Source organism: Pituophis catenifer, unplaced genomic scaffold, assembly GCF_029215685.1.
Source record: "Pituophis catenifer annectens isolate HBS135680 unplaced genomic scaffold, rPitCat1.0.hap2 SCAF_1, whole genome shotgun sequence".
NCBI classification, from domain to species: Eukaryota; Metazoa; Chordata; class Lepidosauria; order Squamata; family Colubridae; genus Pituophis; species Pituophis catenifer.
Genome location: NW_027256881.1, coordinates 256,471,068 through 256,490,519, shown reverse-complemented (window position 1 = coordinate 256,490,519; position 19,452 = coordinate 256,471,068). Strand labels below are relative to the sequence as shown.

The following is a 19,452-nucleotide window of genomic DNA, read 5'->3' as shown; positions in this document are numbered from 1 at the left end:
TGTCATTGATAATAATGTTTACATGTGATTAATATAGAGATGATTGAACTGTAAATGCACTGTCATTAAGAAGTATTTTTTTATCTCCCACTTCTCTCCAGAATTTGTTACAGGAACTCAAACACCTGAAAATTAAGGTTGAAGAGCTAGAAAATGAAAGGACTCAATATGAATGGAAACTAAAAGCAACTAAAGTAAGCAACACAATATAGAGAAACATTTCAGCTTTGCCCCAGGAAAGATATGGACCAATTTGACTCTGCTGCTTGTCACCACTACCAGCACTCTGCTCAGAACAAAAGAGAAACAACTGTTTTCATATTTGTTGATTTTAAAATATATAGTCCAATTGTATGATCCCCGAGATCTGCCACGCTCTGCTTATCTTCCAGCAATATTCTCTTTTTGTTGACAGGCCCCTGCAGCCTACCTAAGGCAACTCTAAGTCCCATGATACTTCATTCTTGAAACGGCTTTGGGGAATGCTCTTCTGCAGTCTTTGCATTCTTCAAAAACCACACAAATGTGAAAGCACACCCTGTTCTCATGTGATTTTCAGAGGGTCTGGAGGCCACATGAGAACACACCCCATTCTCATGCCAGAAATCTTCCAGAAATCACGAGAGAATGGGGTGTGCTTTCAAAATGATTGGAGTTTGGTTTGATGAATGCTGGCATATGACCCAAAATACTATGTTATGTCGCCTTTGCCATCTATAGCATAGGTTCACCAACACTGTTCTATGATGTATATTCTAATTTCCAGAGGGTTATAGTGTGCATTTTGATTCTTTTTGTTTCTGAGTTTTCTCACAAAAATGCTTTTGTGGGATGTAGGGAAATATCAGAAGAAGGGAATAGGGGTGGGTTTCTACTGGTTCGCCTCGGTTTGGGCGAACTGGTAGCGGCGGCGGGAGGCTCTGCCCACCTGTCCAGATGTCATCAAAAACGCTCTGCGCCCACACAAAGCCCCTGCACACGCACTACCGATAGCAAACTGGTAGCGCCGGGATTTGAATCCCATCTCTGAAAGGAATATACAAAGCCTAAAACGTTTTGTGCAGATTGGCTCCTGCGAAACAATCTTACAGAATATTTCAGTCAATTCTCACTGTTGCAATGAACATTTAATTTGCTGTTTGCAATTTCCAGCTGCTGGAAGTTAAATCCACAGAAATGTCATAGAAATAGAGAACATGTCAAAATAGGTACGTACTGTACACATGTACAATAATTTGAATGCAATCTAGCCCCTAGGACTCTAGACCAAGATTCTGCAAAGTGATCAGTGGAACCACAATATCCATTATTATTGCTGTTTTATTATTATATGTAGTACTATTAGTAGTATTTATTAAATTATATGTTCATATAATAAACGCTTGAGGGTCAGTGAACAATCTGAAACTTTATTAAGGGTTGTTGAGTTGAAGAGTTTGAGAAGCCCTTTTCTAGACCATATCCTAATAGACAGTTGTTCTGAAACCTGAACACAAAAGCCATTCCTCTCTCGAAACTCCTATAGCCAGATATTCCCGACCTTTTAATTAAAGCAATAAATAGTTCATGCTGTGTAAAACCAGGATAGGTGTAGGATCATGTATAGATCCATTATCTGGTCTTCTAATCCCCTAAAAAATAAAAGCAGGTGGTTTCTGATATTGTTGAAGTAAATAATTCACAGTGATTCTTTGTGTATTACTTTATTGGCAAAGTGTTACGGTAGAAATAACATTATTATTATTTATCTGTTTCCTTAGGCTGAAATAGCACAGCTTCAAGAACAGTTAGCTCTAAAAGACTCAGAAATTGAACGATTACAGAGTCAAATCTCGAGGACATCAGCAAATAATGAAATTGCAGAGAGAGGTAATGGTGTGCGCTTTATTTCTGTTATTGCCAGATGTTTTAAAGAATCCTATGTAGGCTGTTATTATTTAAAATGAAAGTGTCTAATAGATAGCCATAGTGCCAAAGAGAATGGAAACTGATTTTCTCAGTTATCCATACAGCATGTCTGCGTTTATTAAGCTATGACAGTTGCATTCCCATATCCTGCTTCATTATCTATATATTGTGTCAAAGTTTTAATTGGCTTGCAGCAATTTAGGTGGAATTCCCACTGTAATCTTGTTCTATATTAGGCAAGAGTATACACCTGCTAAGAGTTTGCTGAAGATAAACTTACTCTCCATATTCTGGAGAAGGGGAATTGTTTTTCATTAACTACACTATTATTACAGATTATACAAAATAATGGGCAATATTAAATGTTATTCTTACTTTCTGTTATTTACCAATATGCTTTATACATCAGTCACACGAGCAAATTATATGTTTACTGGCTGTGTTTCAGTAAAAATTGTAGAAAGTTCTGTCAAAGATGCTTGTTTGGATTCCTGTACTGAGTCAGGGATTGCAACTAATGATGTACATGGCCCTTTCCCACTTGATGATTTCATAATGTTATACAATAATTATTCAGCCTTTTATCCCTCCAGATCAAATGTGGATGATTGAATCTTGTTCTCTTATTTATGGGCAAGTAAAATTGAATTAGTGGTACTTTACCATAAATAAATGAATATTTTAAGATGTTTTTCAAAGATGTCTTGAGACACACTAGGAATTGATTGCTTATTAAATGGATAGGAATTCTATTTATTCATAATGTTGTTGCATCTTTTGCATTAAACGCATGTTTACTAGATTTGACTGTTGGCTAAAAATAGTCAAAAACTAGATTTGACTATTGGCTAAAAATTGCTAGAAATGTTAGCAAATACACTTGTTTTTGAAGACCATTGAATTGTCTGTGGATTCCAAAAAGAGGGCCTGTGCTTTTTAAGTGGTTAGCTCCTTACAAACATTCTTAACCAGCCTTTGAAAATGGGAAAGAGATTAGAAATGTCAAGTATATCTTTTATTTTTGGATGCATATTTCGGTGGAAATGAATATAGTTCATTTGTTTTTTCTGCGTTCTTGATTGACTTTCTCCATTTCCTATTGTAGAGGAAGTGTATAAGAGAAGGCTAAAAGAAAAACGTAAGCCCTGAGATTTCACTTTCTTGCCTTTCAAACACAAATTTCAGCTAAAATGCATTTCTGCAGCAGTGAACATTAATTTATATTTTGCTGCTAAATCATAATGTTAATATATGTGAATAACTCACTATTGAAAGCAACCAGACAGCTATTTGAATCATCTAAACACAGGTAGTTATGATGGTAATTGGGACCGGAATTTATGTCACTAAGTGATGTGATTGTAAAATACAATGTCAGATAACCACATCGTTTAGCAACAGCAATCCTGATAGTCTCTATTGCTGTACTAACCAAACCCCACCAGTCATTAACAAGGATCCACCCTGATCCACTTCCGGGTTGGTCCCTCTCAGCTCCAAGCTTCAATGCCTCCTCTGCCTTCTTTTCAGTTCCCTTCACCCATCCAGCTCCCTCTCATCTCTGTCTTTTGGACACCTTGCACAGCGACACTTTATACAGTGGCACTATGGCTGAAGTAGAGGCCCAGGACCTTCAGTCTCAGCCAACTGGCACCATCCCCAGGCCACTAGTTCAACCCTAGTGCCACTGCTGAGGAGTGCTTTTTCAGACTCCATGCCATGGCCAACCATCCCAGAGCTACAACACAAAGCCCCGGCCACCCCTCCACTCTGCATACCACCGACCCACAACTGATTTTTGTCATCTTCCTCCCTCTGCTGATGGGGCATGCTCAGGTCATCCTTGTGCAAGGCAACTGCCAGCCATGCCAGGCCTTCTTCCTGAGGCCACTCACGTTCTTCTGAGGCCTGCACCATTCTTGAAATCCTTTGGAAAGTTTCTGAGCCCTTCTGTAGCATTGTGAAAATAGCATTGTGCTATTTGGAGAACAATGCAAATGGCCAGCTGAGACTACTGAAAGCCCAGGCCTCTACTTTAGCCCCAACACTGCCACCAAGGAGTCCCTGCAGGTAGACAAAAGGGCAGAGACGGTGGGGAGATAGGTGGCTGGGAGAAGTTGAAATGCTCCTCTGGTCATAACTGGGGACTGATGGCTTTGGGCCAGTTATTCTCTCTCATTTTAGCCCCACCCGGCTGTTGTTGTAGGGAAAATAGAAGGAGATAGGAGTATTATGTATGTTTGCTGCCTTGAGTTACCTATAAATAATAAAGATGGGATGAAAAGGTAAATAAACAATAAATGATGACATAACTATGGGGTGCTGTAAAGGCTGTAACTTCAGGGACTTATAAGTACCACTTATTCAGCAGATGTAAGATTTGTGTTGCAGATAGTATTTCTGCCTGAGTTTAGATAACACTTTTAAATAGGTTCTGTCAAAGTCAATACATTCCAGTACAAGCTTGTTATAGTTATAGTTTGAGTAACTAAAATGCTACAGTTTAATTACATGTTGTTGATTTCAGTAGGTTTATCTGTAATAAAATCTAATTCTAACCCATAAAGATCTTTTTAAGTGCTTTTCTACAGCGGGTCGCAATACTCTACCAATTTTGACAGATTTCTAAGCAGCAGCAGACCTGCTTATTGGATTGTAGACACCAAGGTTGTAGGATAGACTGGATAGTTGAAAAAAAATATTGGAATGCAAACCACCTTTGGCTGCAGAGAAATGATACAATTATATTAACTTCAGTTCTTAGACACTTTTTTCCTTTTTATTTCCAGTACCCATTATAGTTTTGTAAAAAATAATAATAATACAAATTGATCTTTTAAAATAATTTGCTTGTCTAATGAAGTACTTTTAGAGTACAATATTAAAAGACCTTGCTGTGGCTCTTTTAGAAGGTTAATGTTTGTTTGTTTGTATCCCTCCTTTATTATTTTTACAAATAACTCAAGGCAGTGAACTTATCCAACATACCTTCCTCCTGCTATTTTCCCCCACAACAATAAACTGAGAGGTGATTTGGACTGAGAGAGTGTGACTGGCCCAAGTTCACATAACTGGCTTTCATGGCTAAGGAGGCACTAAAACTCACAAACCCCCAGTTTATAGCCTCATGGCCTTAACCACTAAACCAAATTGGCTCTCAAAAATCTCTTAATATAAAATGCACATTTTTTTTTCTGTCTGGTTACTGCATATTGCATGCAATTTTGTATGGCCTTGTCTTTGTTTCAACTTAAATTTTTAAGATACATTAAAATAAAATATATAATTACTAACTGCTACTCACTAAATATACTTTACACAACTTTATAAATCATTAGAATGAATAATCCAAATTTTCTGCATGAAATTATCTCTAAACAATGATATTTCCTCCATACTTGACTAATATACATAATTAGCGCTCATTCTTTCTTTGTACTTTCCTTGTGTGTCACATTGCCATCTTTGCAGATTATTCCTTTGAAGCTTATATAAATTGAATCATTTTGCATTACTGTACAAAAAACTCTGGAACTTGGGAAATGTCCATTTAAAATTCCTCAGAAATGTTTGGGCAAATATTATAATTATTAATTTAATTATTTTAAATCTATTTTAACTTTTGTGTACAAATGTTTTATTTTGGCTGTTCACCGCCCTGAGTCCGAAAGGAGAAGGGCAGTATAGAAATCTGAAAATAAATAAATATTATGTCGTTACTTCCTGGTTTTAACCAGGAAGTAATGTGTTTTTTACCCTCTGCGCATGCGCAGAAGGTTTTGCACATGTGCAGAGGGTCTGCGCGCGCGGCGCATGCACTTCCAAACCGGTAAGGAAGGTAAGTAGATTTCACCCCTGCCTTGTGCATAACAAGACTTTACTTTTCCAAAAACTCCCTTAAGCAGATTCAAGAGAAAAGAATACAATGGAAAAGTTGCTACCATTTTTCTCTTGAATGGCATTACTAGATTTTCTTCCAAGGACTTTTATATCATTTAATAAAGCAGAAAGAGGTAGTTATTCTTAGAAATAAGAAAGAAGAACAAAATCCAAACTTTATAACCATCTTTGTCTTTTCGAGTGATGTTTTAAGCAGTTTTAAGGAGGTTTATTTTTTTTAAAAAAAAGTTGTGGATTACTTTCAATTACTTTGAGTTTGAAATTGTCCATTTTCTCATATTTGAAATTTTGACACTTTGTGCTGCAGATTTACTTTTTAATAAGCAACTAATTTCTGTAGTCCATAGAAATCTGCCTACATAAAGACACAGATACAGTTATGTGTATACTTAAACATACAAGACTTTAAATCTTTTACTATTGTGTTTCTCCAAAAATAAGACCCTGTCTTATATTTTTTTGAACCCTGAAATAAGTGCTTGTCCTTACTGCCATGTGCTCAAAAGCCCGATTGGGTTTATTATCAGGGGATGTCTTATTTTGGGGGAAACAGGGTAGTTGTACAACTCTGGGCTATTTTTTTTTTCTGTTGTGTTTTTATTTTCTACTGTATTTTCATTAACTTGAATGTTGTATAAAAAATAGTGCCAATTTTTTTCCCCACATTCTCCTCCCTTATGTAGTTGTCTAAACTTCTCTCTTCCATCAAAAGGAGGTTTTATAGGGTAGAATTGTGGGGGGACGGGGACAGGGGGGGGGACTGAGGCCATTCCTTTTTAAAATATCACTAATTGTGCTAGAAGGATAAGGAAGAGGAACAACAACTGATAGTCATGCTGGCCAAAGGACCACGGAAGCATCTTCGGACAACACAGGCTCCCTTGGCTGGGAAACAGACAGGAGCAGCACCCCTTAGAGTCAGCCACAATTGGACAGGGGAAACCTTTACCCTCCCCCTTTTTTTTTTTAAAGAGACATGCACATCTGATAAAACCTGGGAACTGATACTCAGGAGCTATTTGCTATCATTTAAATGGAAAGAAAGGCAATGAAGGTGAAATAGCTACCATATTATGGTTCACTACATCAATCATTTTGTATACCATTTTGGGTAATTCATACTGTTCAAACATTGTTTCCATTTTTAGACCAAGAAGTCCAACGTTTGAAAGTAGGAATGGAATCACTTTTAGCTGCAAATCAGGAAAAGGTAAGAAAGCAGTTATGAGTTAGCCCTGGGGGGATTGTTGTGTTTTGTTTGTTGGAAGGTAATGTTAATAGACAATCTGTTTGGCTTCCAGCTGCACCTGCCTTGTGCCTTTAGTTACAGAGCTAAACTCTGCTCTGCTCTAACTTTTCTATCTGATCTGAAGAACAAGCCCAGCCTTTCCATCTTAAAGAGAGAGAATTTTTTTAAAAAAAATAATCAATTGTTTTAAATAGCATAATAAAAGCTAATACAAACCAGGTTTTTTTTAAAAAAGAGAGAAAATAATGCAAGGAAAAGGAAGACTAATGTCTGAAAAGAACTCCTCCCCCAAAAAGTGACTTCCTACCCTCATCATGATGTGTAAACAATTTCAATCTCATCACCTCCTCTTAGCTAACAAAATAAGACCCTTCATCCCATAACCTATCTTAGCCATAGGGAAGTCATATAGTAGCATTGTTCTTCAATCCAGTTACCAGCAAAAGATCCAAACAAAACTCTAAAATTTCCATAAAATACATATGGAACTCAACATTCTACATCTCAGCTATAACAGAATCATTTACAACATTTAAAAGCCATACAATGGTTCCAGTGAGTATCCTAATATAATCTAAATAAAAGAAAGCCCACATTGGAAAGCCACAATTTCTCCTTTACAAAAAACAAGCTCCAACATACCACATTCCAGAAAGCAACTTATCTCTACAGTATACATTCCATATCTCTAAACTATAAGCACATCCACATTTCATATATTTAAAGTAATCCTAATATCCTAATATAAACAAAAGACTAACATTTACCATAACAAAGGGAAATATTTTCTCCTTTAAAAAGACTAAGTTCTCACTTTAAATTTTCAAAAAGCAGTTAAATACTAAGCCAGTTTAACTTCTATAAATGTAGGATTACATAAAGTAGGTATAAGGGAAAGAATCTTTACATCATAATAAATATGAACAAATCCAGTACCATATTTTTCCAATTAAAATACCAGTAAATCCAGAAAGAGCCACCCAAAATGACAACATATCCTATTTTAGAATTCTTTTTATAGAAAAAATACCAGTAAATCCAGAAAGAGCCACCCAAAATGACAACATATCCCATTTTATCCTTAGTTGAATAAACCAACTTTTTTCTTCTATGCAGACAGTCTTTTTCTGTAATCCATTCAAATGGCTGTTGATCCTGGTTACAAATTACTTTAGCATTTTAAACAACCTCTTTTGTAAATCCAACAAAAGGAAATTATTGGAATTGTTCTTTGGGATTATCATTTTTACTTTCTTTTTAATTTGTAGAACCTTATCGAGTCTTCTCTTAACGTCTGGTTACAAATTCTTATTCAGAATCTTGTTATAGTTTTCTCAAATAAATTTTGCTGCATAGCTTGTTCCGTAACTTCTTCATCTGGGAACCAAGTGTTCTCAAGAAGACCCAACAAAGCTGACATGAATGAATCAAATTCATGACACAGATCCCCATGCAGTTCCTCAAAGATGTGTGTAAACTTCATTATAAATTGCTTATCTTTTATGTCTCCAATCTCAAAAATAAAATTTCTTTCCCAAAGGCATGCATTTATTTTTAAAAAAACAATCTCAGAGTCTTAATATTCAAAGTCCAAAACTCCAGAATTTTCTGACCTCTTAAAATTTTCTACGGCCAAAACTTGGTCTTGCTTTCAGCCGTTTTAAGTTTTTAAAGATTATAAAAATAAATCTTTATATTCTTATATTGAAGACTGAAAGCACTCACCCAGTACTTCCAGCTTTGTCGCTCTGCAGGTGTCTTAATTTGTTTAAAGTAGGTAAAAGCCAATTTCTAAAAATAGATAGCAAGGGAAGTGCACAAACTTTGTGTCATTTGAAAAACATCATTTGCAGCTGGAACAAATATAGTGAATTCCCCTGTCTCCCAATTTCACCATTACCCTCATCACCAGAGATAACTATCTTTCAATCAATCTCTTTGTGAGGAAGAGGAGCAACCATAGGGAGAAATAGCTTGAACAATTTCTCATCTCTCTGATCCAGAGAGGATAGTATGAGACAATCTGTGCCAGCCCCTGTATAATTTCTGCAACTGTTGGTTCCACTTGTCCATTGAGCTGTCTTCATTCAGCCATATTCCTCCAGAAATCTCTTTGAGAGAGAGATTTTAAAAGAAAAAAAAACCCTCCTTGCTCAGGAATACCCTTTCCTTTCCATTCTGCATTTCTCCACCCCAAACTGAAAGATGTTGAGTATCAAAAGTTTAAATCGAGATGTAGTGGGTGATCACGTAGCTATGAATATTGCTTATTTAGTGTGAATAAAATTTTATCCTGAATCCAACGGGCCTTATGTTTTTGAGTCCCATTATATAGACAGTCACTTTGCTTCCTCACTCCTCTTTCAGACTCCACTTTGAGATATGCACAAACTCATTCAATAGCTCACAAGCAGCTGCAACTACACCTTCACTCATCCCTCTTGTTCTCTCACTGCTAGATCTGACCCAATCCAACTCAAGGAAAGGGAAAGGTTTTACATTTGTGTTGCTGCTCAAAATCTTACTGTGCACAATGCTAATTGGTTAACTCGTGCTCGTTTATTTCTTTGGCCGGTTTCTTCATTCCTCAGGTATCTGTTCTGTCTCCCTGTTCCTCCTTGGAAGCTATCCATGATGCATTCATTTTGAGGTCATGGTTTCTGGCATTGTATAATGTACTGACCTTTTACTGCTTTTTTTATTCCTTATGCTGCCTCTAGCCTTTCAGAATTTTGTTTTTATTTTTAATTATTACAATTGTAAAATATCTTAATCTTTTATTATAGTTATTCTATTTTTCTTTATATTTTATGGAATATAGATTATATTCAAGCCATAGCTGGGTGGGGGGAGGAATTTTATCAAATACGGTTGCAAAATGCTCCTATGATTTGCTTTTTACAAGCAAGAAAATGAACATCTAAGTACAGTTTTCCAAATATCAAAGTGAATGCTGGTGCCACCAGTAAGAACATGTTGCCTTTTTTGTGTATCTGATTAATACCAACCTAGAAAAAAATATACCTTTATCATTTGGCAGCAAACCACAGAAACAACTTCAGGATTTGGAAGACTAGAAAAGGTCTCATGTATATAATGTTTCATATAGAACTTTCTGTGTTTGATTATTTTGATACTCTTATAAATTCAGTGTTGTTGTCTTTTCCTTTATAGGACCGCCGCATAGAAGAATTAACCGTTTTGCTAAGCCAGTACCGAAGAGTGAAAGAGATAATGCTAGCAGTCCAAGGTATAATTAATTACTGATGTATTGATTGGAAGATCCTCAAAATGGTCTCATGTAATTTAATAACTAAAATTTATCTAATGCTCAAAAAAATGGCCAACTGCCTTCATTACCATCTCTTCTTCCCCCAAAAACCCTTTTCTGCTTCTTTCTCAAAGTTATTTGATGTATCCTTATGTTATACAAATATAGATTCTACTTCGAAGGGTTTCAATTAAGTCTTGAGTCCTCTGTCTGGAATATTAGGCAGAAAAGACTTTTTGAGTTCCAATACACTGTTGAACCTTCTTTTTCATGGGCATTTGTAGCTCTGTGGATATTTTGTGTTGAATGCAGTGTAACAACCTCTGTGTTTATTATGTAATCATATGTCATTCATCAGTGGATGGCAGTGTCAGTATGAGAAAAGAAGGCTAAACAAATTTTTTGCTCTACTATTTGTGTTTATAGCAGTTGAACCATAGCATAATATTGATTAGAGCTGTAATCCACAAGGTACTATATAGAAACCTATTTCCATTTCCTTTAAAATTGAATAGACTGATAAATGCTTGTGTGGTTGTTTCAGAGGGAACATTTTAAAATAAAAGGGTTATGCACTTGTTTACTACAGCATAATATAAAAATGTAAAAAAATAAGAAAAAGCAAACTGGCTTGCTGCTGATACGTTGAAAAAACTAAAGAAAGGCTGAATTCAAAAGGCAACAGAGGCAGAAACGTTTGCCTAGCTACAGGATAAATTAAATAAGAAGAGACATCTTACATCTAAGGAATTGCATCTATTCTAAACAACACAGCAAAGAGAGAGATGATAACATTTGGAAGGGAAGTGCAGGAGACTTATTTAACAAAATTAAGATAACAGTTTATGTAAATATAGAACACAAAGATCTCCTGAAGAAAGAAAATTAAGAAGGTACAAATAATTATTTGCACCTTCTTAATTATTGATACATTTGTTTCAACTTTCAAATTTTCAGGCATCAGAATTTTCTGCAGGGACTTCTGCCTTTGCATGATATATCCAAAGTATTTAAGATTTATAGTAGCTTTATTATTGTTGTCTCTAGCAAACAGTTTAGGTTTTCTTTATCTAACATTGAACTTATGAAAACTAAAAAAAGCAGTTATTGACAGACAATCTAGACAATCACTAATAATCAGAAGTAATTGAATAGCAAGGTACAGATTGAAAGACTAAGAAAAAACTTTGATCAAATCACCCTTTTCACATAAGGGATAGATATGGATAAAAATCACCATGTTTGTCTGCAAATGCTGATTATTCATTAACTTTTATTCACCAAACATGAAACTCAGTCAACTGAACATTCAAAAATGCCTCACAAATACCATTGACTGGCGCTAATGGTTGATACAGGTTGCTGCCAGCGTCCTAGGTATCAACCAAGTACCTTCTTAAGATGTATGATGTTCGGAGTAGCGCAGTTTTTTATTGTTGTTATTGTTGTTGTTGTTATTATTATTATATAATGAGAATTATTATTTTTATGTCAAGAAGAAGTGACAACATTGTCATTCTATAACTGTAAAACTTTCATAACAGTAAAAGTTGTAAAATCATTAGATTGGAACACATTTTTAAAACCCTATCATTAAAAGGGAGAAGATTGCCAGCAAGATAAGTTGGTGAGCATAGCATAAATGTAATGTGCGTTGAATTCTGTGTATTTATATCCTTATCAGATGTGCAGGAATTTAGAGCATTGTAATATAACAAATATTCCGTTTATGCTTTCCAGGAAGCTTCATTGTTTGAGATCTCAATCACCTTAATTTACCTGTACAGAATGCAAAAGTCTCCAGATATAGGAGCTCAAAGTATTGCTTAGTTACTATGATAATAATAATTTTGACAATGGAAGCATTATTAATATTTAATAATGAATTTTCCCACAATAACGTAAAATGAGGGGGGGAAAATCAAGGTTGAAAGAATATTAGTTGGCTTTTGGTCTCCCATGTCTACATTCTTCAAACTGTCATCCTTAAGCATGAAAAATTTGCTGGATGGGATGGCAAATAGTATTCAGATAATTCCTGCTTCCATTGTCAAAACTGATTTCTTTTCATGCTTAATTTCTTTTCTGTGTGTTCACTCATCTTCATGACAGGGCTTTTCTAAATCCATACAGGAATTGTGACATTTTATGTGGATGTCTACTCTGAATGAGAAACATACTAGTATATGTAGAACATTTAACATCTTTAAAATAAAAGCTGCATACCCAAATAAAGAATAAATTTTAAACCCATTTAATGTACAACTAATGCATTATAGTTTTAGTGAGGCTATAATTATAGTATTGCAGTTTAAATAAAGCTATAGGGTAATACCTGCTGACATGGTACATAACTTGACATCAGAAATTACTTTAATCATCATATTTCCCATCTTGTAGTCATTATTAGGCTAATGCCAAGCCTAATCCTAATTCTTAAATGATAGGTTTAGCAAGAAGGTTGTGTTAAATTGTTCACTTTTTTCCAGAGCAGGCAAAAAATACGGGAAGAATTGCAAGAAATAACTTATCTTTGGCCTTGCCTCCATTAAACATAATAATATAAAATAAATAGTATGGGGCAATATTTTATTGTGCATGGTTATATTTTCCAGTGATGTAATGTATCTTTAAAAGAGTTTATTTACCACAAAACATTCAGTGATCCAATCTGCTGTACTTAACTAACTTTGGCTATTATGAGTAAAACTGTAATGGAACAACATAAAAAAATAACTTCATTACCATCTCTCTCTGTCTCTCTCTGTCTCTGTCTGTCTGTCTTTCTGTCTGTCTCTCCCTCCCTCCCTTCACATATGCATACATATATGTTCATGCTCTAGCATTCAACCCAATCTCTTATAGTACTTTATATTTTTACATATATGGTATTTATATATTATAGCTTTGATTTAATATTGTAGAAATTATAATATTTTCCTTAAATATAATTTGATTAGCTCCTCCTTCTACATAGGTAAATCTTACAGACATTTGGCATAAAACCTGGAAGACTTTTCCTCTGAAATAAGACATGCGCAATGATCTGTATCTTCAGCAGAGATCCTTGAATCTAATTGTTTTGGGGAAAACCTTTTTTTTAGACAGATGTCTCTTATATATTGTTATATCATGGAATAATCTATATTTGGTTTCCTCAAACATTGAAAAAATATTAAAATTACCTTGCCTTCCTGCAAGTAGTTACTAGAGAATTACTTATCAAAAGTAATTATGCTTTTCAGGCATCCTCAAAATGCATCAGTCTTATAATACTGCAGTATTTATATTTATTTAATTTAATCAGACAAATTTTATTTATTTATTTATAAATTTTATTGGATGCCCATCTTACCATAGGGTAACTCTGGGCAGCTTACAGATACATCTAAGTTAAAACAAGACAATTAAAACCAAAGACATAAGGAGGGGAGCAGGGGCAGAGTGGGGGGAGATGGGATCTGTTATTAATCAACCACCTCCATTGCGCTGTTCCCCCACTGGGTCCCCAAGCCAAGTGGCAAAGCCACATCTCTAGGCCGTTATGAAAAGATAGGAGGGTTGGGGCCAACCTCACATGGGGGGGCAACATGTTAAAAAAAGGCCTTCTTCCTGAATCCCGCCATCCTGTATAAGTGGGTTGATGGGACCTGCACCATGCCTCCTCTACGGGCATGAGTGGTACGGGCCAATCCCAGTGGGCTGAGATAATCCCTCAAGTAACCTGGACCCATACCATGAAGGGTTTTAAAAGTGATCACCAACACCTTGAACTGCATATGGAAGCAGACTGGTAGCCAATGCAACTCAAGGTGTTACAGGGGTCATTCTTGGTGGGCCCAAAACTACCCATGCTGCTGCATTCTGCATCATCTGTAGCTCAAATGGTGCTCAATCATCTTGAATAATTAGTATTTGTAATAATCTTTCCACAAGAACCAATGCTAATGAATTACTTCATCAAATCTCTAGGTTTAAAATTATTTGCAGTAGATGTGTTCTCTCATTTTACAGAAGAGAACCCTAGTAATCTAGCCATTTGGTGCCGATCAGTGATGGGTTTCACTTACTTTTGATACCAGTTTGCTCGCTCGAGTGCTTGCTTCACTCATGCACGCGCCACTTCTGCGGATGGGCGGAGTGTCTCGCCGCTGCTGCTACCGGTTCACCCAACCCGGGGCAAACAGGTGGTGCCGATGTGTTCAAAAGCTGTAAAGCTGTATTTACATGATTGCCAATAACTAGTTCAGATCTAATTACTTCAAAACCACAATCTTCTCCATCTAGTCATTGGGTTCTATATACAGAGTTCATGTTTCAATTTAAAGCAAAGCAGATTCTCAGTTTTGACTGTGTCAACTGTAACTTTAAATTTTATGTGGTGGTTTATACTGAACTGGCCATGGTTCTTGATATTATTTTTGCTCATAGCATGATATGATTTTTAGTTATCTAAGGCAAAATATTCAATCATTCATAATTTACTAATGATATACTGGGAAATTATAACTTCCTTGGCCTTTTTAAGATCTTTTATTTATTTGTACTTTTATCATTTTATTTTTTCTATTTGTTTTATATTTATATTTTTATATACCTTGTATAAAAATGACTTCCTGGGACTAGTTCCTGCAGTTACCTTGCAAAGATTTTTGGAAGTGGTTTGCCATTAACACCTAGGGCTGAGGGAGAGAGTGACCAGCTCAAGGTCACTCAGATGGTTTCGTGCCTAAGATGGAACTAGAATATAGCTGTCTTCTGGTTACTAGCTAGCACCTTAATTACTACACTAAATTCACATTCTTAACATCCGTTAACCATTTTCAATTCTAAATTTCAACTTTGGAAAATCATATCTTTTCCTTTCTAGAAAATGTTACGTAGTTGTTAAAGAGATTATGTAATATCAGCAACAAATATCAGGAATTGTTCATTAAATGAATCTACTTTATTTAACTTTTCTTGCTGATTCAGCCAATTGGTATTCAAGCTTTAGTAATATTGTGGGGTTTTGTCCGTTTAACGGACATTTTTAAAATTTTGTACCTTCAAGGAACCTCAGAAAGAGTTTTGTCTGGTAGTGGTGAAGTTGATTTCGAAGCAACCTTAAGAAAATGGAACCACATGCACACGCCCCAAATAGAATATAAATCAGAGGTTGGTTTGCTTATTCTTTCTTCTAATTATGCACTTCACTTGTAGCTTTTTTCTGTGAAAGTTAATCCACACTCAAATGCTTTTTACATAGATACCTCAAGGGGACTTGGCCCCACCTATATTGCTTCCTGCACCACAAAAAATACTGGAAATAAGGTAAGAATTAACTTTTTCCTTAGTTCATTGACGTAGCTGAAAGTATCCTATTTCTACTACACAATTTATTTTTCACAGTTAATTTTAGGCTACTTATATATGTTTGGATGGGTAAATAGCCTGAGATAGAGTTAAACTAAGTAAAAGATTGCCCTTTACATTCTATTTAAATTAAATTAAAATTCAAATAACACCATCTTGTTATAATTAACAGGGGAAGCTCTCCAGTTCCCTCTAAGAAACTATCTTTGACAAATGGGGAAACCCTGGAATTTCAAAATAGGTAAGAAAATACCTATGAATATTTTTTAAAGAAATTATCAAAGTCATTTTTACAGATACCATTTGTTGTTTGCTCCCACAACAGACAATCTTTGAGTTAGAAGAACTTGTCCATCCTTAGGAGTTTGCTATCCAGTTTATCTAAATGAAGTTTTCTATCAGTATATCCATTCATGCATACACATCATGCTGTTACCTTTCAAAGTAGATTATATTATGAAAAGTACAGAAAAAAAGTGTAATATTAATGAAAGAAATTAAAATATGTGGTAAGAAAAAAAAGGAAACGAAACTTCAGTTGATCTAGTTTAAGCACCACTTCCAAATTCTCTTTTTGAAGATATTATTGAATCCATCAACCAAAGCTTTTATGTCTTCCCCTTCCTCTCAGCCTATTCACTCATTCTTTATATAGTTATTTGTTTTCTTTATATGATCTATAAAGTGCAATTCGCTCTTCCTCCTTTGCCTCCCACATAGTCTAATAATAATTCAGTTATGTTCACATTCTGTTTTGTTTTCCTTTGATATACAAATCAGTCAACCTGAAGGCTGTGTGTTCTGGTATTTGAATGGCAAGGAAAAGATTCTTGTATTCTCAATATATCTGTCAAAAACCAGTACACTTCTGTCTTACATATACAATGTATATCAATTATATCCATATTAACATTCTGCAAGCCTCTTATTGTATTTAAAAATCCTAATTTGCTCTAGCCTACTTGCATGTACATGGATACACCTTGTCTTAACAGCTACTGGTAAGAGTTTTACTGGTGGCATTTATTATTCAAACTTAAGATTGCAGGTTATGCAGGAGGGTTTTGTAAATGTCAAATAATTGTTGCCATCATCAATGTGATTTGGTATGTGTATGGTTTCATTAATTATTGTCATTGTATTTTGAAGGATATCTCAGAAAAAAATTTCAAGCAGTCTAGAAGACTTGCAGAGTGAATTTGTGGAAAAGGTTAGCTCCAATATTTCAATGTTTGCCTAGTATGCATTGGAAGTATATAAAGCTGGATATAAAGTTCAATCCACAGAAGTTTCATGTAGCAAAACAATTCTAATTCCACTGTTGCCTTGACTTTGAGATCAAAAGAAACTGCTCTGTACTGCCACATACATCAATATCTGCTAAATCACCCACATCAGGAAGAAGCTATCTATATTTGGTAAATTCTGAACAACATATGCAATATAAATCCAAATCTAAAATAATTTGATTGCACTTAACTAACAAACTATACTCATTTATTCAGGTGATATATCAATTTAATAGGCTAATCTGTGGGTTTTCCATTGTATCCCTTCAGTATAATTTGTGTTCTTATGCATAGCAAATGAAAAACTAACTTTCCCAATTACCATATAATTCTAAGGTTTATTTTCTCCTTGTTTTGCACTTTTATTTTGTTCTTGTGTAGTGTATAATTTGGATGTGCATATAAGTAATTGATTTTTAGTAAGACCTTGAGATTGATATAATGCTGATATGAGTATGCTGATACTACGGGCAATTGGCAGATAGATCCTAGGCAGAAGCTGATAATAGCTGACTGTGGCCAAAAACGTGAAAGGAAGACCTTATACCCTAAGGCCAGAAATGGCAGATTTGTTAATGCTTATCGGGAATATTAAAGATTCTGTTCCATTTGCAGCATCCATTACCATATATTGGAACCCTGGGATTACATACTTGTGAGAATTTGTTTTATAAAACTGTTGGCCATCCATAAATGCATTTTTCCTGCAGTGCATATTTTTCTCTGAAGTTGCACATTTGGATATGTGCATACTTGTCATGCCAACAGTTCTTGAACTGCCAACTATCTTATCTACATAATCCTTTGTGCACATAAAGAGCCCTCCAAGCAAACCAGGGGTTAGACAAGATTAGAATATAGCCTCTCCTACTTGCAGCTGAATTTGCTATAAATAGATTGTTCTATTCCTATTTTTAGTATAATAAAATGATGGAGCAGATGATTTGCATCACTTTCATGCATTTGACTATGCATTATCTCAGGGGTGGGTTCTACTTATCTTTACTACCAGTTCGCAATGGGGCCACGCACACAGAAGCGCTCTGATGACATCGGGCTTGGTGGGCAGGGCCTCCTTCCGGTTTTACTACCGGTTCTATAGAACCGGCCCGAACCGGGGGCAACCCACCACTGCATTATCTATGCTACTTATATTGCTAAATCCAATCTGCATAACCTCAATGCAGTAATGTGTTGCCACTCACTTCCAGAGGGAAATCAGCAGGTCTTTCAGTCCATATACAGATACATGATAAGCACTGATTAGTACAGTTAGTATATCTCGCATTGTGTTCATGGAGGAATTGTGAGATTGGAGTGACTGTAATTTTTACTATTTTTCCAATATGTGCTATCTATAAGGATTTCTGCAGTAGCCAACTTTTGAAATTTGTTCTCTCTGAGGCAATAATCAGAATGAATGGACAGTGACTGGGTTCAGCGTAGTGTCTGTAGCAACCCCTGTAACAGATTCCATTGACTTAATAGAAGCTAGACTTAGAAGATAGAATAAAAGGGTTGGAAGGGACATTGAGGTCTTCTAGTCCAACTCCCTGCTCAAGCATAAGATCTTATACCAAATGATTGTCCAATCTTTTCTTGAAATTTCAAATGTAGAAGCGCTCACAGCTTCTGAAGGCAAGCCATTCCATGATTAATTGTCTACATTATCAGGAAATTTATCCTTAGTTTTAGATTGGGTCTCTGTTTAATGATCTTCCACCCATTACTTCTTGACCTACTCTCTGGTGCTTTGGAGAATAGGTCGACGCCCTCTTCTCTATGACAGTTCTTCAAGTATTGGAAGACAGCTTCTGTGTCACCTCTGGTCCTTCTCTTTGTTAGAGTAGACATACCTAGTTCCTTCAACTGTTCATTGTACAGTTTAACCTCCAGGCCCCTTATCATTTTTGTTTGCTCTTCTCTGTATTCTTATGAAAAATGACATGCACATTAATATCCGTATAGCAGGACACTGCATATTGAGGAGAAAATAAACCTATTATTGTTATCCAATAGACTGGACTAAAAATATCACATCATTTATGTCTACACTAACATTTTGTTTGTTACTTTCTCTCCCTCATATTTTGAAATTGCCCTTCCTGCAACTTCATAGCATGTTGATGGGAAACCAGTAGAACATGATCTAGAAGAAGAGGTATATTAACTCCATTTTAACATTTACACTCTGAAAACAGTTTCTTTATTTTGTGCGTAATTTTCTTATCTGTGTTACCACGGAATGTGTGCTTGAGAATTTTTGTATGTGGGCGGTCTGTGCAAATTAGCCAAGCTTGTATTGTTAATTTTTGTATAATAAATATTGTAAGTTAAGGCTTAAAATTAACATTTTCTAAGGCTGATGAGTGAGTATAATAGGACGAAGTCATGTCAAAATGCTTGTGTAACTAAATACTAACACCTTACTCCTTGCTTTCCTAATCTATACATGATAAAAATTAGGTGTTTGTAACAAA

The 19,452-nt window shown here is 35.4% G+C and overlaps 1 protein-coding gene across 1 annotated transcript in view; it reads left to right on the top strand.

The window, feature by feature from the left end:
* PPFIBP2 (PPFIA binding protein 2) overlaps window positions 1–19,452 on the top strand; it is a 125,606-nt gene that overhangs the window by 91,751 nt on the left and 14,403 nt on the right. The window contains exons 7-16 of the mRNA XM_070934362.1: window positions 102–194; window positions 1,761–1,869; window positions 3,014–3,046; window positions 6,957–7,018; window positions 10,232–10,307; window positions 15,382–15,485; window positions 15,577–15,641; window positions 15,856–15,924; window positions 16,833–16,893; window positions 19,092–19,133. Of these exons, the coding sequence (XP_070790463.1) occupies window positions 102–194; window positions 1,761–1,869; window positions 3,014–3,046; window positions 6,957–7,018; window positions 10,232–10,307; window positions 15,382–15,485; window positions 15,577–15,641; window positions 15,856–15,924; window positions 16,833–16,893; window positions 19,092–19,133 (714 nt within the window). The remainder of the gene's footprint in view (window positions 1–101; window positions 195–1,760; window positions 1,870–3,013; window positions 3,047–6,956; window positions 7,019–10,231; window positions 10,308–15,381; window positions 15,486–15,576; window positions 15,642–15,855; window positions 15,925–16,832; window positions 16,894–19,091; window positions 19,134–19,452) is intronic.